The sequence below is a fragment of the Scyliorhinus torazame genome, chromosome 6 (assembly GCF_047496885.1).
Source record: "Scyliorhinus torazame isolate Kashiwa2021f chromosome 6, sScyTor2.1, whole genome shotgun sequence".
Lineage (NCBI taxonomy): Eukaryota > Metazoa > Chordata > Chondrichthyes > Carcharhiniformes > Scyliorhinidae > Scyliorhinus > Scyliorhinus torazame.
The window spans coordinates 18,170,100-18,196,814 of record NC_092712.1 but is presented as its reverse complement, the minus strand read 5'-3'; the positions used below and the strand labels follow the sequence as shown (position 1 = coordinate 18,196,814).

The 26,715-nt window shown below is 51.0% G+C and overlaps 1 protein-coding gene across 2 annotated transcripts in view; it reads left to right on the top strand.

The window, feature by feature from the left end:
* LOC140424694 (cation channel sperm-associated auxiliary subunit TMEM249-like) overlaps positions 1-26,715 on the top strand; it is a 110,571-nt gene that overhangs the window by 62,985 nt on the left and 20,871 nt on the right. The window contains exon 1 of one of the 2 annotated variants that reach the window (XM_072507979.1): positions 16,617-16,984. The exons of the other annotated variant lie outside the window; for it this stretch is intronic. Within the exon in view, the coding sequence (XP_072364080.1) occupies positions 16,867-16,984 (118 nt within the window). The 5' untranslated portion in view covers positions 16,617-16,866. Of the gene's footprint in view, positions 1-16,616; positions 16,985-26,715 lie in introns of those variants that run through there. 2 annotated transcript variants of the gene reach the window in all.

Below are 26,715 nucleotides of genomic sequence, written 5' to 3'. Positions count from 1 at the left end.
GCGGTGGCAACCGTTCGTCGAATATCTTGCGGATAGATAGATGGGGGAAAAAAAGAAGGCAGCAGCAGCAGCCCAGGATTTGGGGGGGGGGGGGAGGGATGGGGGGGGGGTGGGCGGGGGGGGTGTAGCTTGTGACAAGGCAGTTGCCAATTAGGGCTAGTTTTCGTTTTTGTTATTTAATATTTATTTATTTTTTGTTTATATAAAATAGGTCATTGTTATCTGTGGTGTTATAATGTTGTGTAAAGGATGCACAATGTACTGTGTTGGTTGACCAAAAATTTTCAATAAAATATTTATTAAAAAAAAAAAATGGGTGGAATCCCCGGGTAGGACGGTGACCAGTGCCGTATGTGCACTACCCGAGCGTAGCTGACCAGATGGGGGTCCTCAGGCAGGGCGGGGACCAGTGCCGTTTCTCCACTGCCTGAGCGACCGGACAAGAACGGAAAGAATTTGTGTTCACCGTGGATGTTGCCTCTTGTGATTACCTTCGAATCAGAAGAGTAGTTATGATTGGGTGTCTGCCGACAAACTTGTTTCTTTAACTGCCAGTGGGCATTAAAAGAGTGGTGGCATGGGGTCATGAATAAACTTTAAGTGCACAAACAACATTCAACATTTACAGTAACAAACATTTAACGTAACACAACAAAATTGTGCAGGTTCCATCAGAAAGGACACCGTAAATCTCCATCGGTTCTTTTTTACCATCTTCTGGACACCTCATTGCTCTATAGCGAACAGTCGCAAAAGGATGCGCCTGGGGGGAGTCAGACTCTAAGTTATCATCTTCTCCCGGTTGCCATACTTGTGACTGGAGTAGCTGTGCCAAAGCTGCTTGGGGTGAAGTGGGGCCCATCTCATCATTCCGGATGAGTCTGTACGAATTGTCTCGGTGCCAGTGTTTTGTGTCGAGGTTGGAGGTGGTAGGGGCAATCCATAATCGTCGGGTGGTGGGTCTGGATCAGGAGCTTTAATGTACGTGGTCTGAAAGGGGTCGCTGGAATCTTGTTCGGAGTCGCTGGGAGTGGGCCTGGTGCAGGGGTGTAATCGTGTTGCGGTGCTATGGGGCTGTCGCTGCTGGTTGAATGAAGGGAGAGGCGGAGTCGTGCCTCTGGGGGTGGAGTCGAAGTTGTGTCTGAGGATGGGCTGGACTGGTTGGGGGAGGGTAGGAATAAGTCGGCCGTGGGCGGGGCGTGTTCGTCTGCTGCTGCAAGTGAGATGTGGTGGGAGTGGTTGTTCTGTGTGCCATAAGCCTTAAGCTGGTTTATGTGGAACCATGCAGACTTGCCATTGGGATAAGTAATTTTATATACGGAGGGGCTGACTTTATCAGAAATAGAGTACGGGCCTGCAAATTTGGGGGAGAGGAATGAGCTGGGGTTGTACAGGGATAGCATGACCTGCTGCCCTACTACAAATTCTGTGGCGTGTACTGTTTTGTCGAAGCAAACTTTACTTTGCTTCTTCCGTGTCCCAAGCCTAACAGCTGCTGCGAGCTGGACTGCTTCTACATTCTCGACAATCTGCTGAACTGCTTTCTCATGGCTGAGGGCGGTGACTGTGGGGCTGGCCAAATCGAGTCCTAACAAATATTCTGTCCCTTCATGGGTCGTCCGGTCATGAGGGTGTGGGGGTGTATCCTGTCGACTTGGATACCGTGTTCCTTATGAACATTAGTGCAAAGGGGAGAACTGTCCCAGGTGCTATTGTGCTGTTGCACCATTTTCCTTCAGGTTGCTTTGAGAGCCCTATTCATTCTCTCAACTATTCTGCTTGATTGGTGGTGATATGCAATGTGGAATTTTTGTTTGATTCCGAAAATTGCGAGGACGTTTTTCATCACTCGTCCTGTAAAATGTGAGCCTTGGTTGGACTCTATGCTGCGGGGAAGACCCCATCTTGTAAAGATGTGCTGAGTGAGGATCTTGGCTGTCGCTTTAGCCGTGTTCGTTCTGGATGGATCACCAACAAATACTTAAAACCATTCTTGCAAGGGGGTAGGGGTCCTATATAATCAATTTGCAAATTCGTCCAGGGGCCATTAACAGGGCGGGTGTGACTAAGCTGACCTTTCCTTGCATATCTGTCCGGATTGTTCTTGGCGCAGATTAAACAGTTTTCAATGTAGTGCGTTACATTGGATTTTAAAATCGGGCCACCAGCAGAGAGGTCTGAGGTGGGCGAGGGTTGCTTCTATGCCTTGATGTCCATGGTTGTCATGGAATTGACAAATAAACTTGTTTCTGTCCTGAGTGGGGACCACATAAATACCTTCTTTTAAAATTATACTGTGATGTGTCGTCAATGCGTTCTTGTATTTATCGTGGGAGGCTGGGAAGTTGCCTTTTAAAACTTCCCTGAGCTGTTCATCTTCTTTTTGGGCCTGCGCTAAATCCTGAATGTTGATCTGTGAGACCTGAACCGCGTGTACTGGGGCACTCTCGGGAGGATTCCAAAAGTGACCGTGTCTGGAACCTGCCTTTGCTAGGGCGTTTGCCTTAACGTTACATGGGGGGGAAGAACGATGGTGGCTACGATCTTTTATAATACCATATTTCGATCTTTAGCTGTCCTTAGAATATGCTGGAGTAATGGGGCTGAGGGTAGGGGTTTTCCATCTGCGGAGACAAAACCTCTAGATTCCCACAGGGGTAGGAATTCTGTTAAACTATTACAGACATATAGACTGTCGGAATATATGTCGGCTGGGGTCGGGAACAAGTCGGGGTGCTCTACAATATACACTACGGCTGCTAATTCAGCTGTCTGCGAACCTAAATGTCCGGGCAATTTCAAAGATATCTCCTCTAACGCGCGTCCCTGCGCGTCCTCTACATATATACCGCAACCGTTAATCCTTTTACGGTTCAAAACTGTGGAGGAGCCATCCACATAAATCTGTAGGGGTGCGCCTATGTCTGTGGGCTGGGGTCTCTGGGGTGTAGTACCTGGTTTCGGGGGAGCTGACTTTGGTACAAAGGGTCCTGTGTTGTGTTTGGTGGAGATTATTTCACATTCATGTAGGGTGCTGGCATAGTGTAAATTGTCTGCGAGGAAAGTGTGTGTTTTTGTCCTCTTCACTGTTATATCCCGTCCCTGTAAGAGAAGGGTCCGTCGGGTGGCGCAAATTTGGCTGACTGTGCCGTCCTTTAGTCTACCATCCAGGAGAGGTTGGGTTGGGGTGTGCTCTGTTAAAATGGTGATGGGGTTGAGTCCTGTTATGTAGGCGAAGTATTGAACTGGCCAAAAAACTGCGAGCAGGTGCCTTTCGCAGGCAGAAAATCCTTGCTCAACTGGGTCGAGAACTCGTGAGGCGTATGCTACGGGGCCTAAACGATCGTGTCTTTCTTGGAGGAGCACGGCCGAAAGGGTTCGGTCGGTGGTTGCAACTTCAATTGCGTAAGGGGGAAGTGGATCTGGAACCTGTAACGCGGGGGCTGTGCTGAGGGCTCTTTTTAATGCATCCACAGCATCCGTGTGCTGTGGAAGCCATTCCCATGATGCTTGCTTCTTTAGGAATTCGGAGAGGGGTGCTGCCTTTGTGGCACAATCGTCGATGTGATTCCTACAGTAGCCAACCAGTGCTAGAAATGACCGAGGGCTGTGACATTATGGGGCAGGGGTAACTTGACAATGGAGTCAATGCGTTTCTGCTCGATCTCGCGTTTGCCATGGGTGATCATTGTTCCTAAATAAATTACTTTTTCTTGTAGAATCTGGGCCTATTTGGGGTTCACTTTACATACAATTTGTTGAAGGAGCCCTAATAGTTCGGCGAGAAGCGAAATGTGCTCTCCCTTAGTGTCCGTCTGTAGAAGCAAGTCGTCTACATACTGGACAAGGCAGTCGGGTCGGGACAATTTGGCTAAACCATTCGCCAGCTGTCGGTGGAAAATGGAGGGGGAGTTGTGGAAGCCTTGTGGAAGGCACGTCCACGTGTATTGCTGTCCCTGGAAGGTGAAAGCAAATTTATATTGGCACGCTTTATCCAATGGGATGGACCAAAAGCCATTGCTAATGTCCAAAACCGAATTTTTTTTTGACTGGAGTCCCTGCTTTAGCATTGTCTCGGGACTCGTGGCTACGGTGGGGGCTGCTACTGGGGTTACTTTGTTTAGTTCCCGGTAATCGATGGTCAGTCGCCATGATCCATCGGGTTTCCTGACGGGCCAAATTGGGGCAATGTTCGTTGAGGCTACTGAACAGAGTACGCCTTGGTCAAGCAGACTCTGGATAACCGTTGTGATCTCTCCCTCTGCTTTCTGGGGAAAACCGTACTGCTTTTGGGGTCTGGGGTCGGGACCTGTAATGTTCACTAAGCCAGCGATCTTGCCACAGTCGTGCTTGTGCTGGGCAAAACTGCTTTGTGTCGCTGAAAAAGGTCTCTAACCTCTCTGTCCTGACTAATGGATCGAGGGTCGAACCAGAAGTCTCCTACTGCGCTAATTCTGTTTTCGTCGTCTCCAACTGTGAGCGTGGCGGGGGCTCGTGCTGCCTTTCCCATTCTCCACACACATTTGTTTACGGGGTCGAACGATAGATTGTGGGAGCTCATAAAATCTATAGCTAAAATGTGTTCGGTTGTCTGGGGTAGATCGACTAGAACTACGGGGTGTTTAGTTTTAATGTTCCCTATCTGAATCGCTACAGGGGCTGTGATGTGTCCCTGCTGCAAATGTCCTGTAAAACCGCTGAGAGTAATGGTGTCTGTGGCGGGCCATGTGTCTCGTTGAAACATTGTGGAGGAGTTGAGCGTGGTGCGGGACCCTCCTGTGTCCCAAAAAAATTCTACGGGGTGTCCCCGGACTGTGCCTGCCACTACCGGTTTTCCGGACTTGTCCCAAAGGGTGTCGCAGACCCAAGTTGGGCAGTCCGCACACCGTCAATCGGTGCCGTTCATATCTGCGTATTCGGAACGGGCTCTAATACTATGGGTTGGCTTGGCCCTATTCTTATTCAGGGTGCCTGCCTGCTGGTTTCGCTGCTGTTTCTGGGGCGCATTGCACTCTCATGTGTAGTGTCCTAATTGTCCGCAATTGCAACATTCTTGGGATTTAGGCTGCTGTGGGCTGTTTCTTCCCTCATTTACCCATGTGGGGTTCTGGTGTGTCCTAACTGGATGCATGTTAGAATCTGCCTGCTCTTCCTCTGCTTTACCATAAGCTGATTTTCCCTGAACGGACTGTTCCCAAGCTCGGTACAATCTCTTTAGTACCCATTTCTCATTGTGGACCTCGTCTGAGGGGTCGTAATTTGCGCAAGCTCTCTGTCCTACTTCTGTCGCGTGAGAGACTAGGATTCGAGTCCATTTGGCCATATTGTCTGGGGTCAAATGGACGCGGGCTAACTAACCAAATACCGCTGTGAAATGAATCCACAGGCATCCAGCAAATGCTGTGGGTGCTTTGTCTTTTTCTGCCGACATTTGTTTAGGCCTTCTATGGGGTCTCCTTTGTTGTAGCCGGTCGCATCTAGGATCGCTGCATGCATTTCTTGGAGGGTGCCTCCTCCTCCTACATTTTGTGGGTCAGGAAGGGCTGCCACAAGGGCTGGGGTCAAGGCTCAAAACTGTGACCTTCACGTGATCCTTTTCATCCAGGCCGTACATGGTCGCCTGTTGTTTTACTCTTGCGAAATAATGGTGTGGGTCCGATGTGGGTAGGAATGGTGTTATTTTATCACACGCGTCCCTTAATTGAGTGACGGTTAATGGGGTGTGTGATAAATGTATAATTACTGATAATTCACCAGTGCACTGTGTTATGTTATTAATCCTGTGGGCTCTACCTATGGGCCATTGTGTGGCTTCACCCACAGGGGATATGTTGGGGCATGTACGGGCTCCACCCATGGCTCCACCCCCTTTACAGGAAATATAAGAGCTGCTGACCTGCGGGGCCACCTTCAGTGTTGTACCGGTCACAGGCAGGCTCAGTTCTAAGCTGATTAAAACCACGGTTTACTTCTCCACGTGTCTTCGAGTGAATTGATGGTCGCATCAGGGTGGTGTACAGAAAGTCTGGGTTTCTGTCTGTTATGGCCCTGCGCTGTGTTGTGACAGGGTTCATAGGGTTGTGTTCTGCCTGTGCAGTTGGGGGGGGGGGTACTTTTCTTTTCTGTGGTTTGTCCTGCGTACATGTGCCATGTACATATCGACGGGCAGCCTCATTTAACTCCTGCCAATCGGGGCCATTTTCTTGGTCTAATCGGGGTCCAAACGTGTTCTGGAATCCATTTTGTACAGAAAGCAGGGATTGCAGGTCTGCAATTTGCTTTCGGCATTTGCCGTGATCTACCGAGCTCTGCCTTTGTTCCGTCGTGGAACTGTGGAGTGCTCGGAGGACTGCTTTTAAATCATTACATTGTTTCTGTAACTGCTTGACTTGGTGTTCTGGGTTTCTTCTCTTACCAACACCGCGCGTTGCGTGTCTTGGTAGGCAGCTGCTTAAATGGGCGAGATAAGATTGGTGTGTCCGTTTGACATCCCCCATCTCCTTGTCCTTCGCCGCTAACTGCTCTCTCAATTCCCTGTTAACTTTCTCGTACCCCCTCACTATTCTTATCTCTCTCTTCAATCTCTCTGCGGAGCGTCCTCACGACCTCCTCCGTGCCTCGCAATTGTGCCAAGCAGGACACGATTGCCATCGGCATACGAGCTTTCCCTAAGCTCTTCCTCTGGATCTCTGTCAGGTTCTCCCATCAAGTATACCCTATACTTCCGGGACCTGTTTCATCGTTCGCACAAAATTCACTCCAAAGGGGCCATCCTTTCCCTTTGAGATATTTTCTGATTTCCTCTTCCCATACGGGACACTGTCCTACTCTACTGGTCGCTGCAACCTCAAATTCCTGGGGGTTCATAAGGCGTTCCATTGCCTTCATTGCCATTTCTATCGCTATCTCTGGGGTTTCTACCGAATTTGGAACAGGGGGGAATAAAGTAGTGATGTAAACACGGGTACGGCTCACGCTATTTTCTGGTCTACAAAACTCCCGACAGTTTTACGCAACAAAATCTCTCAGGTTTACCTTATATCCCTGTTAGTACGCATGCAAATAACACACTTCCGAATCTTGGAGGTTTGATCAGTATTGGTCTTACGCTTGTGGTTTTTCTTTTTCCAATTGGCTTCTAATTCAAATTTGGGTTCTCTCGAAGTGACAAAGCCACTTCTAGGTCGAGTCCCATCAGATGTTGCCAGTATTGTTGCTCTGTTTATCTGGTTATAAATATGGCGGTCAATATGGACGCCTTTCTTAATCCTAATTATGTTTCTACTTCAGAGTCGCCAGGTGTCTCTCGATACCGCCACAAGGTTCAACCCGAATACCGATCAAAGAGCCAATACACCAGTTAGTCAGTTCAAAGTCAATACTATTTATTTACACACACAGTAAGATCTACTCATGCGCAACAGTACTACAAACTAAACTATCTCTAACGCTAACGCCTATACTTAACTTCGGGTGCCCACTTAGTCAGAGAAACAATGCCCGTTGTTCGGATCTGAGGCTGTTGGGTTCGAAGAGAAACAGGAGAATAGCTAAGGTCGTTCGTCTGGTAGCGAGCGTTGACCTTGAACTTACTTGCTTCTGGTGATGCTGGTGGATGGGTCTCTCCGCCTGAGAGCCAAATCCAAGAGAGCGAATCTCTCGTGGGGGTTCCTTCTTATACTTGGAGGGGCTTCGCGCGCTTTTGGGCGGGCCTTAAACTTGTCCCAATTAATTGGGCAGCTTCTCGATCATTGTTATCGATCTTGACCAATAAAGGGGTGGGTGCCCTGATGGCTGGCCGTGTCTTAGGTGGCCGTTAGCCTTGCTTTGATTGTGTCTTTCTGGCGCCGGGATGTCTGTAACAGTATCAACTACCTGAGTGTTAGTCCTTTGTTCCTCGGAGATGGGTCATCAATATGCTAATCGACCCAGAGTTTCGATTCCGTCTGGTAAGTGCTTCCCAAATACACATTCAGGCTCTGTGCCTGCTTGTTGTCTAGCATTGTCCACATTTCCCTACATTCTTTGTCAGCGTCCATTTTGTATTCTGGAAGTGGCCATCCCAGATGGCTACAAAGCACAACAGCGCCTACACTTCCTCAGGAAATGTTGGAAATTCGGCATGTCCTCATTGGCTCTTACCAATTTTTACAGATGCACCATAGAAAGCATCCTATCAGGCTGCATCACAGCCTGGTATGGCAACTGCTCGACCCAGGACCGTTAGAAACTTCAGAGAATCGTGAATACAGCCCAGTCCATCACACGAACCCGCCTCCCATCCATTGACTCCATCTACGCCTCCCGCTGCCTTGGGAAAGCGGGCAGCATAATCAAAGATCCCTCCCACCCGGCTTACTCACTCTTCCAACTTCTTCCAGCGGGCAGGAGATACAAAAGTTTGAGAACACGCACTAATAAATTCAAAAATAGCTTCTTCCCCGCTGTTACCAGACTCTTAATGACCCTCTTATGGACTGAACTGATCTCTCTCTGCATCTTCTGAGTAGTACTACACTCCTGTATGCTTCACCCGATGTCTACGTATTCACATTGTGTATTTATCGTATGTTTTTCATATATGGAACGATCTGTCTGGACTGTACGCAGAACATGACTTTTCACTGTACCTCGGTAAATCTAAATCAGGTGTGGTCTCAAAAATGCCCTGCACAAGTGGAGCAAAACTTCCCTACTTTTGTATAGCGTTCCCCTTGAGCCTTTGGATTTCTACATACAACGCGACCATCTAAAAATCAATAATGAGTATACGATTACATTAATAGTCTGGTGCCGAGTTCACCAACAATCAGGATCTTATTGCATTAATAATCAGTGTCCCATTACGTTCGAATCAGGATTGTGTTGCATTAATATTCAAGATCCTCGTACATTAATTGTCCAGTTCCTGTTGCATTAATAATTGCTGCCTATGGCTTAAATTAGCAGGAAATTACTGCATTTATAATCAGGATGCTAATACATTAATAATCAGAATTGTTTCAATTAATAATCAAGACTCTAATTGCATCAATACGCAGGGTCCTATACTACATTAAAGTCATTTGTCAATTGTATCAATAATCATGATACTATAAGGTTAATAATCAGGATGCCATTACATTAATGATCAGAGTCCAAGTACATTAATAATCTGTTAATAATCCCTCCATGCTTAAAAGCTGAAGCCACCGCCACCGCCCCCCCCCCAACCCTGTTCAACTCTGGGGTCACACGAAGTTGCACTGGGATAAAGTTTGTGAGTCACTGATGTGATGTGCTGGACTTGATGTCTGATTTTGGGTTGATGTACATTACTGTGGGACGGTGGAACATGAAGTTACAGAACTCGTGCTGATGAGAAATCACCAAGGTGCAGTGACAAGTGTAAACAGCACAGGTCCTTTCTGAGAACACAGCCATGTATCTTCCCGTTACCACAGTCCGTCATAGGGCATCGAACTCACCCACAGATTATTGGCTCCTGCAATAGAATGGGGAACAGTAAGATAAACAGGTTTAACCAGGCACAATATTGTCAGCTCTCGGCATTTGTCAATATTGATCGACCAAAGTCTTCCTGTTAATAGAAAGGACAGCTGCAGTTTTGCCTGACTTCCCAGAAGAAGATGCTTTTGTAACAATGCTTTTCATAGAATCATACAGTACAGAAGGAGACTATTCAGCCCTTTGGGTCCTTGCGAGTGTTTTCAGAGAGCAATCCCGTTTATAAAGTTCCTCCTGTTCTCTCCCCAGCTGCTGTTCACCTTTTAAAAAAATAAATTTAGAGTATCCAATTCTTATTTTTTCCAATTAAGGGGCAATTTAGCATGGCCAATCCACCTACCCTGCACATCTTTGGGTTGTGGGGGTAAGATCCCTGCAGACACGGAGAGAATGTGCAAACTGAGGCACGATCAATTGAAATGAAATGAATGAAAATCGCTTGTCACAAGTAGGCTTCAAATGAAATTACTGTGAAAAGCCCCTAGTCGCCACATTCCGGCACCTGTTCGGGGAGGCTGTTACGGGAATCGAACCGTGCTGCTGGCCTGCCTTGGTCGGCTTTCAAAACCAGTGATTTAGCCCTGTGCTAAACAGCCCCTAAACAGCCCCAATTGGACAAAGACGATAGTTGAATCCAACTGAGGCTTTATTGCTATCAGATGTGTGGCCTCCCACAGCAGCTGGCGAAATGGCTGCTGGCTGGAGGACACGCATATTTATACCCCGCCTCCTGGGCGGAGCCAGCAGGCAGGGATTACCGGCGAACCTGTAGTACAGGTCCTACCGTACATCACCTAATACAGGTGTAACAGTGGTTTACCACATTCACCACTGTTAAAAATTGAGTCCGGCGGGGGGGGTGGATAACTATACACAACAATGAGTTAATATTTACAAGATTTGAGCAAACAAATGTCCTTTGATGTCCGGTGGACCGGTCAGAGGTTTAGCCGGTCCGGGGCCTTGATGTTCCTCTGGAAGCGACGCAGTGGTGTCGGCGATGTTGGTGCTGATCTGGTCGATGGTGACTACGGGAGTGTGCCGAAATCCTCTTCATCATCGGGCGTTGGCAGGGAGAGGACGGATAGTCCTGGGGAGGGTTGCTGTTGGGGGCGACGGGGGAGGGGAGGGTGGCACCGGGGGCGGAGGGGGTGTGGGGGTGGAACCTACTGGTGCCAGGTCCGAGGGAGACAGTATCCTGGCGGCCGTCGGGGAATGCTACGTAGGCGTACTGGGGGTTTGCGCAGAGCAAGTACACCCTCTCCACCAACGGGTCCGCCTTGTGGAGTCGGACGTGCTTACGGAGAAGCACGGTTCCCGGAGCTGCGAGCCAAGTCGGGAGCGACACCCCGGATGTGGACTTCCTGGGGAAGGCAAAAAGACGTTCATGGGGTGTACTGTCAGTGGTCGTGCACAGTAATGAGCGAATGGAGTGGAGTGCATCAAGGAGGACCTCCTGCCAGCGGGAGGCCGGGAGGTTTCTGGACCGTAGGGCCAGCTGGATGGCCCTCCATACCGTCCCATTCTCCCTTTCTACCTGTCCGTTTCCCCGGGGGTTATAGCTGGTCGTCTTGCTGGAGGCGATACCCCTGCTGAGCAGGAACTGACGCAGCTCATCGCTCATGAATGAGGATCCACTGTCACTGTGGATGTAGGTGGGGAAACCGAACAGAGCGAAGATTGTGTTGAGGGCTTTAATGATGGTCATGATGTGGAGATGCCAGCGTTGGACTGGGGTGAGCACAGTAAGAAGTCTTACAACACCAGGTTAAAGTCCAACAGGTTTGTTTCGATGTCACTAGCTTTCGGAGCGCTGCTCCTTCCTCAGGTGAATGAAGAGGTATGTTCCAGAAACATGGAATCGGTCTATATATATGTTTGTGGAACATACCTCTTCATTCACCTGAGGAAGGAGCAGCGCTCCGAAAGCTAGTGACATCGAAACAAACCTGTTGGACTTTAACCTGGTGTTGTAAAACTTTTTAATGACCGTGGCAGACGTCATGTCAGGGCATGGGATGGCAAAGAGGAATATGGAGTATTCGTCAATCACACTGAGAAAATATGTGTGACAGTCGGTGGAGGGGAGGGGGCCTTTGAAATCCACGCTGAGGCGTTCAAAGGGGCGGGAGGCCTTCACCAGGCACGCACGGTCTGGCTGGTAGAAGTGCGGCTTGCACTCCGCACAGACCTGGCAGTCCCTGGTGATTGTCCTTGCTTCCTCGACGGAGTAGGGCAGAATTTGTGCCTTAATGAAGTAGTACAACCGTGTGACTCCTGGGTGACAAAGGCTGTCGTGCAGGGCCCGGAGTCAGTCTACCTGTGCGCTGGCCCATGTACCTCGTGATAGGGCGTCTGGGGGCTCGTTGAGTTTGCAGGGGCGATACATAATCTCGTAATTGTAGGTGGAGAGCCCGATCCTCCACCTCAAGATTTTATCGTTCTTGATCTTGCCCCGCTGTGTGTTGTTGAACATGAAGGCAACCGACCGTTGGTCAGTGAGGAGGGTGAATCTCCTGCCGGCCAGGTAATGCCTCCAATGCCGCACAGCTTCAACAGATAAGTGCCGAATTTCTGAGGCATGAAGGGTGCGGGAAAATAATGCCATGGACCTGCCTGCCTGATTGAGGGTGGCGGCAAGGGCGACGTCTGATGCGTCACGTTCTACTTGGAAGGGCAGTGTCTCATCTACAGCGTGCATTGTGGCCTTGGCAATATCAGCTCTGATCCGGGTGAAGGCCTGTTGGGCCTTGGCCGTCATGGGGAAACTGGGTGGACTGTGTGAGTGGACGGGCCTTGTCCGCATAGTTTGGGACCCACTGAGCCTAGTGCGAAAAGAACCCCAGGCAGCGTTTGAGGGCCTTTGGGCAGTGGGGGAGGGGGAGCTCCATGAGGGGGCGCATGCGGTCGGGATCGGGCCCCAGAATTCTGTTCTGGACCACATAGCCGAGGATGGCTAAGCGGTTCATGCGGAACATGCACTTCTCCTTGTTGTAGGTGAGGTTTAGGAGAGTGGCGGTGCGGAGAAATTTAGCAAGGTTGGCGTCGTGGTCCTGCTGATCATGGCCGCAGATGGTGACATTGTCTAGGTACGGAAAGGTGGCCCGCAACCCGTACCGGTCGACCATTCGGTCCACCTCCCTTTGGAAGACCGAGACCCCGTTTGTGACGCTGAAGGGGACCCTGAGGAAGTGGTATCGGCGGCCGTCTGCCTCGAAGGCGGTGTATGGCCGGTCCGATTTACGGATGGGGACCTGGTGGTAAGCGGATTTCAGGTCTACCATTGAGAAGACCCGGTACTGTGCAATCTGGTAAACCATGTCAGATATGCGTGGGAGGAGGTACGCGTCGAGCTGCGTGTACCGGTTGATGGTCTGGCTGTAGTCCACGACCATTCGGTGTTTCTCCCCAGTTTTAACTACTACCACTTGAGCTCTCCGGGGGCTGTTGCTGGCCTCGATGATGCCTTCCCGAAGCAGCCGCTGGACTTCGGACCTGATGAAGGTCTTGTCCTGGGTGCTGTACCGTCTGCTCCTGGTGGCGACGGGTTTGCAATCTGGAGTTAGATTGGCAAAGAGGGAAGGTGGGTCGACCTTTAGGATCGAGAGGCCGCACACAGTAAGGGGTGGTAAGGGTCCGCCGAATTTCAGAGTTAGGTTCTGGAGGTTGCACTGAAAATCCAGGCCGAGGATTAGTGCAGCGCAGAGGTTAGGGAGGACATAGAGGCGGAAGCCGGTGAATTCTATGCTCTGGATCGTGAGCGTGACCGTGCAGTACCCCTGGATCGTTATGCAATGGGATCCGGAGGCCAGGGAGATTTTCTGGTTGGCGGGGTGTATCGTGAGGGAGCAGCGCCTTACCGTATCCGGGTGTATGAAGCTTTCGGTGCTCCCGGAGTCCAGCAGGCAGGAGGTTACGTGTCCGTCGACTTTCACGCTGGTGGATGCATTGGTCAGGTTATGCGGACGAGACTGGTCGATTGACATGGAGGCGAGTCTTGGTTGGTCGTCGCTGGTGTCGGATAATGGGGCGGCTGGTGAGCCCATGTGCTGAGGGGTAGACAAGATGGCGGCGCCCGAAGATCTTGAGGGTTACAAAATGGCGGCGCCCATGGAACGCATGTTGCGGGGGTGGAACAAGATGGCAGCGCCCAAGGAACGCACGTGTTGTGCGGAGGGAAAAATGGCGGCGCCCACTGGCCGCACGTGGTCTGAGGGGGGGATGGCGGCGCTCATTGTCCGTGACCGAGGGGGGTGGGGGCGATAGCGGCTACTGAGTGGGCCTGGCACACCGCGGCGAATGGCCCGTCTTCCCGCAGGCTTTACAAAGGGCAGCGCGGGCCGGGCAGCGTTGGCGGGGGTGCTTCTGTTGGCCGCAAAAATAGCATCGGGGGCCCCCGGGGTTCACTGGCTGGTGTGCAGCGCAGGCGTATTGGGTGGGCAGCGCCCCCGCTGGGGCGGCTGTCTGTGGGGTCCATGAAGCATAGGAGGGAAGGGCCGCGTGGCTTGGGGTGTAGGACTGGACGTTGTGCGGGGCGACCGTCATGGAGAGCGCTAGCGTTTTAGTCTCTGCGAGGTCGCGAGGCCCCTTCTAGGAGCTGCTGGCATATGAGATCTGACCCAATTCCAGTCACAAAAGCGTCCCGCATAAGGAGGTCTGAGTGTTCCGTGGCCGTAACGGCCTGACAGTCACAGTCCCAGACTAGTAGGATTAGGGCCCACCAGAAGTCTTCTGTGGACTCACCAGGGAGCTGAGAGCGAGTGGCGAGTGCGTGCCTGGCGAAGAGCGTCTTCATCTTCTGTGCGTAGTTGTCCCTGAGTAGAGTCATGGCTTTGGCGTAGTTCGGCACATCCTGGATTAACGGAAAGCTTTTTGAGCTCAACCTGGAATAGGGGTTGGTGCCGTATTGATATACGTCTCGAAGCAAGCTAGCCAGTGCTGGAAGTCCTTTCTGGCGTCGCTTGAGTGCGGATCCAGCTGCAGGCGATCCGGTTTGGTACGGAGGTCCATCCTTAGAAACTGATAGCAATAAATTGAGGCACGATCAATTGGACAAAGACGATAGTTGAAGGCAACTGAGGCTTTATTGCTATCAGATGTGTGGCCACCCACAGCAGCTGGCGAAATGGCTGCTGGCTGGAGGACACGCATATTTATACCCCGCCTCCTGGGCGGAGCCAGCAGGCAGGGACTACCGGCGAACCTGTAGTACAGGTCCTACCGTACATCACCTAATACAGGTGTAACAATGGTTTACCACACAAACTCCACACAGACAGTGACCTGGGGACCGGATCGAACCCGGGTCCTTGGTGCCATGAGGCAGCAGTGCTAACCACTGCGCCGCCATTCGTCCCAAGTTGTTCATCTTTAAGGATGTGTACCATTAAATCTGCATCCACCACCTTAACCAGCAGCGCAATCCAAACCTTAGCCACCATTATTATTATAATAATAATCTTTATTGTCACAAGTAGGTTTACATTAACACTGCAATGAAGTTACTGTGAAAAGCCCCTAGTCGCCACACTCTGGTGCCTGTTCGGGTACACAGAGGGAGAATTCAGAATGTCCAAATTACCTAACAGCACGTCTTTCGGGACTTGTGGGAGGAAATCGGAGCAAACCCACGGGTGAGTGTGCAGTAAACAAGGCAGTTTATAAAACATATCATATCTGAGCTTTATAGAGGCTGAGAGTACAAAGGGATAGGTTAAGGTCATTCTCATCGGACCAGAGAAGGCTAAGAGATGTTTAAAATCATGAAGGGTTTAGGCGGATTAAAGAAAAGAGAAACAGAACAGACTTGGAGCTGGATTTTCTGCTCTCCGACGCCGTACTCGGCAACGGGGCGGAGAATCCGTTTTGACGCCAATATCGGGAGCGGCACCAGTTTTTGTATGCTCCGCCCTCTGGAGTACGCTGCGCCAATTATCTACAGCCTCAGGCCATTGCCTGAGTCCCGCCCCGCGATGCTTCGTCCCTGACCAGCCGAGTTCACCGTGGGTTACGTGTGCTCACACAGTCCAGGCACCTCACGCGGCGGCTGCGGACTCAGTCCGGCTCCACCACAGTCTGGGGAGGGCCGATCCGCGGGCAGTGGGGGGGGGGGCTTCATTCAGGGCTGGGGGCACTGTGGGCGGGCGGTCCGGGGCGCGCGAGCGACCAGAGGGGGGCACCACTTTTGCAGTTCGGGTCTGCGGGCTGAGTCGGCCATGAAGCATGGCGTGGCTGCTGCAGGCTGCGGCCTTGCACGTGCGCGGCACGGAACCAGGAGTGCTGAGGGCCGTATCGGCAGCAAGAGCTGTAAGCTCTGCAATGCCTCCCGGCAAAACAGGGAATCGGTGGCCGTTTTGCGCCAGTTCTCCTTGTGTAAAGGATCACCGTGTTCATACCGGCATGGAGGACTAGTCTCCCAAACGGAGAATCGAACCCAAGGAATGTTTCTATCTTCACAGATGCTACCAGATCCGCTGAGTTTTTGCAGCAATTTTCAGTTTTTATTTCAGATTCCCAGCCTCCACAGTATTTTGCTCTTATTATTAAACAAAGTGAAACTGTTTCCAGTGGTATAGATTTAAAGCGAGTGGTAGAAAGAACCAGGGTTGGCCTGAGGAAGTCCAGGGTCCCAGGTTCGATTCCCGGCTTGGGCCACTGTCTGTGCGGAGTCTGCATGGTCTCCCCGTGTCTGCGTAGGTTTCCTCCGGGCGCTCCGGTTTCCGAAAGACGTGCTGTCAGTTGAATCGGACATTCTGATTTCTCCTTCTGCGTACCTGAACAGGCGCCTGAATGTGGCGACGAGGGGATTTTCACAGTAACTTCATTGCAGTGTTAATGTAAGCCTACTTGTGACAATAATAAAGATTATTATTATTATTAGTTTGCCATTTGTTGGAAGTTCGAATGTCCTCTGATAGTCAGAGGTGACGGAATACACAGGGTGTCACAAGCTGAGGAGAAGAGGTCCTTATGACACATTTCAACTTTGACCATCACAAGCATGCTGCTGTGAGGTCATGCGTTGCATCTCCAGGGCAACGTTCACTGAGACCTATCCTGGGTAATGCACAGTGGCTAAATTGCTGTCAACTCTTCAATGGTTCTTCCATTAATTCCTGGTAAAGAACTTATACGACAGATTAACTTTATCGCTAAGTTAAGGAGAGGACAGTGACTGCGCCTGAAGCTACCCCGATGTGACATGGCTTGAAGAAGAAATCTTCACTTCACAATATCATCAGAATGATTTGGAAAGAGGGGGAATCAGGACAAGGATGTGGGCTCCCGCTCTCTACACGGCAGGAACTCGTTCGAAATTCTTGAGTCCTTCAGAGAGCCTAGCTTGAGTTTATTCTCAAAATGTTTATGCAAGGACTGACGAAAGACTGGCGAAATGTCTTCAAATCAGCAGAAGAGATTCTACACAGAAACCTGAAGAGTAACCCGTTCCACCCATTCACAATTCGACAATCCAACGGTAAGAGATGTGCCCCTGATTCCAGATGGAATAAGACACGACATTCCCACTGAGGGAATACCTGAGGTGCTGTCTTTCGTAGAGATGCCCTCATGGGCAGATGTATCCATGGCAAAATGATTCGGGGAGTTTTTTTCAAAATTCATTTACAGGGTGTGTTTCACAGCAGATCACAATTCTCCGCCGACAGCAGCATCATAGCATTCCGGAACACACGTACAGTCAACGCTGTTGGCATATCATTAGCGAGCCTGACCCGGTATTCTCCGGGACCTCCACGATTCTCTGCCTCCACTGGGGCGAATTCCCAACGGCGAGGTTCGCTTGTGCTTTTATAAATCGCTTTTAGAAGGCGCCGTGGCTGATGAGAGAGAGAGAGAGAGGAGGTAGGACATGGAGAGGTGCGACCGAGGGCTGCCGGTCCTGACGCTGGGCGGGGTGGCTGGCGGGGGAGGGGGGGTTTGGTCCGTGTGGCCCGGGCATGGACCGCCATTGCTGCGGCCTGCAAGGCAGCTGTGCATTCCACTCACCGCCCGCCATGGCCCCCTGGTTCTGCACAGTGACACCGGCCGTATGGGTGCCCTCACCCCCTCACCCCAGCCCCCACCCTCTACCCCACCATCCCGCACCCCACCCTCTTTCACACCACCCCCACCCCCCCCCCCCCCACTCAGCCGCCACCCATCAAAGGGGCATCAGCCGGCCCACCCAGGGCAATGCCCACTGTAGCCCTTATGGGGGGCACCGGACGGGGGCCGCGGAGCATACCACCGGCAAGGGCAGCACCAGCCGAGGGCACCCCTGGCAGCAGGACAGGCGCCAGAGCCAGAACCCCTTGGTTCCAGGCACTGACAGGGTGTGGAGAGGGGGGTGGACATGCAGGGGAGGAGTCTGCAGTGCCAACCAGGGGCACCGTGCAACCCGTTGGACCTGGTTGGGCACGGGGTTACGCACCATGCTAACATGTCGACCTTTCACCCCCTGCAGAAAATGGATACTGGAATTCATCCAGCAATGATGGCCTTCCTGCTGGTCGCCGCAGCCCTGGGAGATGCCCTATAATCACAGAATTAACAGTGCAGAAGGAGGCCATTCGGCCCATTGGGTTTGCACCGGCCCTTGGAAAGAGCACCCTACCTAAGCCCACACCTCCACCCAAACTTAGTAACCCCACCGAACCTTTTGGACACTAAGGACAATTTATCATGGCCAATCCACCTAGCCTGCACACCTTTGGACTGTGGGGGGAAACCGGAGCACCCGGAGGAAACCCACGCACACACGGGGAGAACGTGCCGACTCCACACAGACAGTGACCCAAGCCGGGAATCGAACCCGGGACCCTGGAGCTGTGAAGCAACTGTGCTAACCACTGTGCTACCGTGCGGCCCTGTGGCTGTACGAGCTGGAGCACCGCTGAGGATGGAGAGCCAGCTGCACAACAAGCTGAGGAAGTGGAGGTGCCAATGAGGTGCCGCATGAGAGCTCGTGTGTACCGGCAGCACATGTCATTCGAGGACTTGCCGGACCAGGCATGCCATCGAAGACTCCGGATGAGTAGGCACACAATACAACATATCTACCAGATCATGGCACACCTGGTAACACAGGGGTATGGGGGGTGGGGGGGGAGACCCCAATGGCAGGTGGCCATCAAGGTGACGGTCGCCCTGAATTCCAAGGGGACCTATCCGGGATCTCACAGAGCTTGGTGCACAGACGCCCTGTATGCCGAGGAGGATCAATACATCCATTTCAAAGTGGACCGAGCCCACCAGGATGCCTGGGCAGCGGGGTTCGGCGCCATCGATGGCATGTCCCGGGTCCAGGGGCTGATCGATGGGATGCAGGTCCCCCTATGAGCACCTGCAGATGACAGGCCACTCTACACAACCTGAAAGTGGTTCCACTCGATCAACGTGCAGCTGATATGTGACCATCAGATGTGTATCATTCGCCTCCGTGCCCGATACCCGGGCTGTGTGCACGACGCCTTCATACTGGCACACTTGACGATTCCCGGCCTCTTCGAGGCACATCCCCAGCTGGGGGATTGGTTCCTGGGTGATAGGGATTATCCAGTGCGGTCATGTCTGATCGCACCTGTCCGGTGGCCACAAACCGACACGGAAACCCGCCACAATGACACCCATGCCACAACCAGGAGAATTAATGAGCAGTGCTTCAGTATCCTGAAATGCGGTTCAGGTACCTCTGGAGGGGCCCTCCCATATGGCGCTGGGAATGTTGCCTGCATCGTGGTGGCTGTGTCATTCCTTGTGTCTGAATAAAGCTCGTAGTCTTACAGTTGATGTAGATGCTTTATTTTGAGTTCATTCTCTCTCCAGCGCTTATACTATGTTACATCTGAGCTGCCTGTCTGTGTTCTGCTCACCAGCTGCCGTTCCTGTGAAGAGTCCCTGACTTCCTGTCTGTCTGTCGTTATACATCTCCCGTGCTCCCTCTAGTGATTGCTTAGTTGTAGTGCATCTACATTGACCCCTGATATATATATATACACACACAGATATGCAGAGCACTACATCCTCCTTTTTTTCTTTTACATATTTTCTCTCCAATGTTAAAGAAAATTGTACAAAACAGTGAGATTAATTATATGTATATCTGTACAAGTGGTGATGATATTGATTATTATACAAAGCCAATTAATATTTATGAGTCCAATCTTAATAAAAACATTTATGATTCCAAACTTTATGAATTTGTTCGGTTGAGTTTTTTTCTTCTGTTGTTGATGTGGTGATGTTGATATTGTAACTTCTTTGTGAATGTCGTCAGTGTTCTTGTGTTTTAAGCAAGCAACAAGTCATCACGCGGTGTTCGAATGGTCGAACCACTGATGTTGACCGACGTGGACATTTTTCTGTGCTTGTGGTATCGATTTAGTGTGTCATCTGCCTTGAAAGCTGGTGTGCTCGTTTGTTCTGGAGCAAATGTGAATTAATGAGATTCGTTGTCATGCCATGGTATGTTTGTACTCTTGTCATTGTTTTTGAGTGTAATGTTGCATTGTCCTTCATGTGCAGAGTTGTACCATGTTGTACAGGTCGTTGTTTCATTGTTGTTGTTTCTGTCGTTTCTGTCTTTGTTGTTTTCGTTGTCGTTCTTGTTTTTGTCGTGCTTGTTATTGCCGTTGTTGCTGTTGTTGTCTTTGTTATGCTTCTTGTTGTTGTGCTTGTAGTTTTTTAGTTTTTGTTGTTCTTGTTGTGCTTCTTGTTGTTTTTGTTGTTGCTGTTGTTGTTATTATTTCTGTTGTGCTTTTTGGGGTTTTTATTGTTCTTGTTGCGCTCAATGATTGCTCCGTGTGGATAATTTGAGTCATTCTCCAAGTTATTGGTGTCAGTGCCCTCTGTGGTATCTGCTGTTTCATTGAGGGTTTCTTCTTGAGGATTGTGAGAATGATCTGATGTTGCATTGATCTTGGTGACATCAGTCATCTGTGGTGGATTTGATTCCTCTTCTTTGGTTTGTTGATGCTCCTCTTCTGGAGTAAAAATCTTCAAGATTTCATTTTCTTGTGGGTCTTGGTGCTCCTCTTCTGGAGTAAAAATCTTCAAGATTTCATTTTCTTGTGGGTATTTTAGAGTGGATGAGGTTTCAATTGACGTGGCCTCTCTGGACTGATGAGTAGCCCTACAATGTGCTTCTGTACAAACGAGCTGAGATCTGTCAGTCTCGCTGTGATCCTGCACACCCTGTATGTCGGTTGTGATCACATTGTCACTGTTTTCAGATACAGTGGGTAGACTTACATTGTCTTCTTCTGGTTGCTCAGATATGGTGGGTAGACCTTCATGGTCTTGATCATGCATGGCGTTCGCTATGGAGTGTTTGATTGCTTCCATTTTGGAGTCTGTCAACGAGCTCTCTGTGGAGGCTTGCATCACTCTCTATGTGGAGTCGTGCAGTGTTCTCTCTGTGGAGTCGATCTGTGCTCTCTCAAAGGAGTTGGTCAGTACTCGCTGTGTGGCGTTGTGTTCTTCTTGGGTATTTGACAGGCTGCTGTCATCCAATGTATCGATGATCTGCCATTGCATCATGGTATTGGATTCATCTACCATGAGTAGAGTCGCGTGGAGTTTTGCAACCGTGTTGCTGATGCTATGATCAGCATATCCGAATAACTCAGCCATGTCTGAGTAGTATTGTTCGATAAACAAATCATCTTTTTTTGTTTCGGATTTGTTATCGTTCTCTTCATGTTCAATGAACAAATCATCTTCTTTGGTTTTGGATTTGTCATTGCGCTCTTCACTTTGGCTGGTGCAAACTGCTTGTTCCAGGGTTCTGCAAAAGCTATTTTCAACTGCTGGTAGAAGTTCAGGCAATGGTGTGCCTTTTGAGGTTGAATTTGGTGGTTTTGTGCCTTTAAAAGTCTTGTTTGTGATTTTCGGGCATTTCCCTTTTAAGTGGGCGCGGACTGCATCTGATGATGTCATGATGCTCGTGACGTAAGGCGTAGGAACCGTTTGCGCATGCGCAAATCAAGTTTCTTTCACTGTGTGATTTTTTTTGTCAACTGCACATGCGCAAATCCATCTCTGCACTGTGCGGTCTTTTTGTCCAACTGCACATGTGCAAATCCATCTCTGCACTGTGCGGTCTTTTTGTCCAACTGCACATGTGCAAATCCATCTCTGCACTGTGCGGTCTTTTTGTCCAACTGCGCATGTGCAAATCCATCTCTGCACTGTGCGGTCTTTTTGTCCAACTGCGCATGTGCAAATCCATCTCTGCACTGTGCGGTCTTTTTGTCCAACTGCGCATGTGCAAATCCATCTCTGCACTGTGCGGTCTTTTTGTCCAACTGCACATGTGCAAATCCATCTCTGCACTGTGCGGTCTTTTTGTCCAACTGCGCATGCGCGCCTTGCGCATAACGATCTGCGCCCAAAACTGCACATGCACAGAACGGTCTTTGCGCAAAACCACAGCCGTGCATGCGCAGACTCAGATTTGAGTCTTTTGTTCCCTGGGCAGTTAAAAATGTACTCAGATGCCATTGTAACTTCTTCAGACCCGTGGAAAAGAACTTTATCAGCGTTTTTTTTCGGTAAGCAAGTAAAGTTATCTTTTTCTTGCAATCTGCACTTATCGCACACGATTTCCAGCGTTAAACCTTTCTGTTCTGGTAATGATTGGTTGAGTTTTGCATCACCCATCCCCTGTGCAATTTGGTCTCCAAGCATTGAATGTCTTAAAGCAGCATTGTTACTGGTGTTACAGTACTCTTCAAAATGTTTCAGTATTACTTCTAATTTGGTGTTGTCTTCACCTTTCAAGTATTTAGAGCAATTATAGGTTTCTCTTGTCCCGCCTTTGCGAGGAGCAGCGCTGTTTTAATTTCTTCTGAGGCTGCTTTCAAATCATAAGCTATGATATATATGTCGAACATTTGTTTAAAACTTTTCCAGCTATGACTTAAATTACCGGTTGTGTTCAGCTGCGGTGGAGTTCCAACAAATTCCATTAAATCAGCGAAGTCTTCCCACGTCGAATGTCCGGTACGAGTTTTCTTATCATTTTGATCTTTCTTTCTCTGCATCTTCTGTAATCTTATAGTAAGCGTTCTGAAGTCTCCTGGTATCATGTGTTATTCCTTGTGTCTGAATAAAGCTCGTAGTCTTACAGTTGAAGTAGATGCTTTATTTTGAGTTCATTCTCTCTCCAGCGCTTATACTATGTTACATCTGAGCTGCCTGTCTGTGTCCTGCTCACCAGCTGCCGTTCCTGTGAAGAGTCCCTGGCTTCCTGTCTGTCTGTCTTTATACATCTCCCGTGCTCCCTCTAGTGATTGCTTAGTTGTAGTGCATCTACATTGACCCCTGATATATATATATATATACACACAGATATGCAGATCACTACAGTGGCCTGCTGCGTCCTCCACAACATTGCGCAGCAGAGGGCTGACGTGCTGGAGGAGGAGGAGGAACGTCTGCCCATGTCCGATGAGGAAGATGCGGGGAGGGCGAGGATGGGCAGGACATGGGGCCCAGGCAGGCACGGGAGGCCACACAACATGGGCGCCAGGGCCAACTTCGTACGGGATGCTCTGATCGCCTGTAGGTTCACCCCCACACACCACCCCCTTCTGGCCACCACCCCACCTGCACCCCCCTCTGTGATACATACCTGCCTCTTTACGGAGGTGTGGGCCCTGGGTTGGCAGCAACAGCGGGTCTGATCCATGGGATGGAGGATGATGACAACCCGCTCTGCGATGAGCTCTGGTGCTCCGCATCGTTTGACAATGCCTGACTCCTGCCCACGGCAGCAGTTTCCGCCGTCCACCTGGGTGATCCCTGCATGCCCGCTGGCCATTCCATCACACAGTGCCATCGGATTGCTGGGAGACGGAGGTGGGGAGGGGGATGGGGGTGGAACACCGGAGAGGTGAGCTCCGCTGAACTGCGGTGCCTGAGTGCAGCCCACCCCCAATGTCCGCCATTCCCCCGCCCCCACGCACCCCCTCTCTGGCCGGCCTAGACAAGCCCACCCCTCACACCCTTCTGACAGAGCACCGAGGCAGGTTGTAACATTGTGAACAGTGTTTCATGTGAACAAATATATACAGATTTCTGCCCCAACTCCTATCCCTAAACTGTGCTCTGCACCCGTGTCAACTTAGCTGGTGTCTAACTTTCTGGCCTTACAGTCCCGAACGCTGCTTCGAGGTGGGTCCCCAGGTGGTACAGCAGGAGTGGAGGCGGCCTGCTGTGATCCCCGCCCTGTGGCCTGGGTTCCAGTTGGCGGCCGTCTTCTGGGGCGACCGGGCCTGGATGAGCCCGGCTGCTGCTCGGGTGTCCCAGGTGGCGTGGTGCCTGGAGGCCCGCTTTCGCCTCGACAAGAGTCTGCATGCTTGCGGCCTTGGAGGGAGTGGACGACCTCCATCTGGGACTGCACCACATCAGGCTGCGGCTTTGCCACCACCCTCTGGGTCTGTGTCACATCAGCCAGTGGCTGCGCCATCTCCCTCTGTGTTGGCGGCACGCTGGCCAGCGCCTGGACAATGCCGCTCACGTTCCCAGCCGTGGCCTGCTGTGACTGGGCCAGGCTCAGGAGCGGTGTTGCAATGTCCAGGTGGCTCTGGCACATTTTTGTAAGGGCCCCGAAGAATCCAGCACGAGTTTTAAGGATACAAAATAATAAAGTTTATTTACTATAACAATATATACATAGCAGTAGCAGTAACGTCCCTTGCTACCTTCTCCTTCCTCTTGGTTCCTGGACTGGCCAGCTTATTTATAGTAGGAGTTTCTCCGCCCCCCTCATTGGGGAAGTTCATACTCCCATAGGATTGTGGGATAGTCATTAGTCCCCAGCCAATCGTCAGTAGGCAGGTTATAACATCCCTCCCCCCCAAAGTCCAAGGAATCCACCGTAGGCCCTGGCGAAGGAAGGCGTCAAACTCGTTTGGCCGCAGGCCGGACGCCATTTGCACGTGGCGCTGGATCAGGCGGCGTATAACGAGATGGAGACCGGCGCTTCCGTGATGAATGGGGCGGTTGTACATCCACGGCCTGTGGACCCAAGGATTCCCCCTCTGATTCATCCTGTGTCTCCATCTCGGAGTCAGAGTCTGCTGCCTCCGTCATGTCAGCGTCTCTGTCCCCATTCGGTCCCGTCATGACCTGCGCAGGCTTTGAGTGAGGCACCAGTGGAAGATTTGGAGGACTACCTTCCCTTGTTTCTGGTCTTTGCCGCTGTTGAACTGAGCTCAGGGGGCGGGAATCTTTTGCGGGGATGATCTTCTGGACCGGACGTGGTCTACATGTTTTCGCTGGAGACGACCCTGGGCTTGCACTTGGTACGATATAGGGCCCGTTTGGCGAAAGATTACCCCAGGAACCCATTGGGCACCACCAGCAAAATTCCGCACGAATACTGGGTCACCGGGCGCAAACTGCCGAATCGGACGATGCTGAGACAATCCCGGTCCCTGCCGTTCTTGTGTGCGGCGTACATTTGCGCCAATGTCCGGGAAGACCATACTAAGGCGGGTGCGAAGTCTCCGGCCCATTAGGAGTTCTGCGGGAGCTACCCCAGTCACTGTATGGGGGGTGGTCCTGTACGTAGACAAAAACCGAGCCAGTCTCGTGTCCATTGATCCGGAAGACTGCTTCTTTAGGCCTCTTTTGAATGTTTGCACTGCACGCTCTGCCAACCCATTTGAAGCCGGGTGGTAAGGGGCAGTGCGGATATGGCGGATGCCGTTCATCTTTGTAAACCTAGCAAACTCCTCACTCGTGAATGGAGTGCCATTATCCGTGACCAGCACCTCGGGGAGGCCATGCGTGCTAAATGATAAACGCATTTTTTCAATTGTTGCGCAGGACGTTGTCCCCTGCATCTTATGCACCTCCAGCCATTTGGACTGGGCGTCAATTAGTAGAAGGAACATGGATCCCTGAAAAGGGCCTGCGAAATCTGCATGTAAGCGTGCCCAAGGCCGCCCTGGCCATTCCCAGTGATGTAGGGGCGCGGCCGGCGGAAGCTTCTGATGCTCCTGGCAAATGGAGCAGTTTTGGGCCACCTTCTCAATGTCGGTGTCGAGGCCTGGCCACCAGACATAACTCCGGGCCAACATTTTCATCTTGGTCACGCCCGGATGCCCATTGTGCAAGTCTGATAATATCAGCTCCTGGCCTTTTTCCGGGACAACCACACGCGTCCCCCACAAGAGGATGCCGTCTTCCACGCTGAACTCTGACAGCTTGGAGGAAAATGCCCGCAACTCGCCTGGGAGCTGTCTATGCTGCCCACCATACAGGACTATGTGCCGAACCTTTGACAGGACTGGCTCCGTCTGGGTCCACTCACGGATCTGTGATGCCGTGACAGGCAAGATGTCCATAAAATTTAGGGTTGCGACCACCTCACCGGTCGTGGGGGTCGACATTGGGCCGATCGATAAAGGCAATTGGCTCAGTGCGTCGGCATTTGCTATCTGCGTACCTGGTTTGTGCTCCAGAGAATACTCATATGCAGCAAGCAACAAAGCCCAGCGCTGGATCCGTGCAGAAGCAATGGGCGGTATCGGCTTATCCTCTCTGAAGAGTCCCAGCAGGGGCTTATGATCAGTCACGATAGTGAAATGGCGGCCGTACACATACTGGTGGAAGCGTTTCACCGCGAAAACCACTGCCAGGCCCTCCTTCTCGATCTGCGCGTACTTCTTCTCCGCTGCAGTCAATGTGCGGGAGGCGAAAGCTATCGGTCGCTCGGCCCCGTTCTCCATCTTGTGGGACAGGACAGCCCCAATACCATACGGGGATGCATCACATGTGACGAGCAAAGGCTTTCCCGGATCATAGTGGGTTAGTAACCCAGACGACGACAATTGTTGCTTTACCCGCCGGAAAGCGGTTTCTTGCGGCTGACCCCAAACCCAGGTGTGATTTTTCTTTAGCAGCAGGTGTAAGGGGGCCAGCGTAGTTGCCAGATTGGGGAGGAACTTCCCGTAATAGTTTACGAGACCGAGAAAAGAACGAAGATGCGAAGTGTCAGTCGGGGTGGGGGCATGTTGAATTGCACGCACCTTCTCTGCGACGGGGTGCAGACCCTCGCGGTCCACCCGATAACCTAGGTAGACTACTTCTTTTGCCTGAAATACGCACTTTGTGTGACGTAAACGGACTCCAGCCTCCGAAAGGCGTTTAAGGACAGCCTCCAGATTTTCCAAATGCTCTTGCTCCGACGTCCCTGTA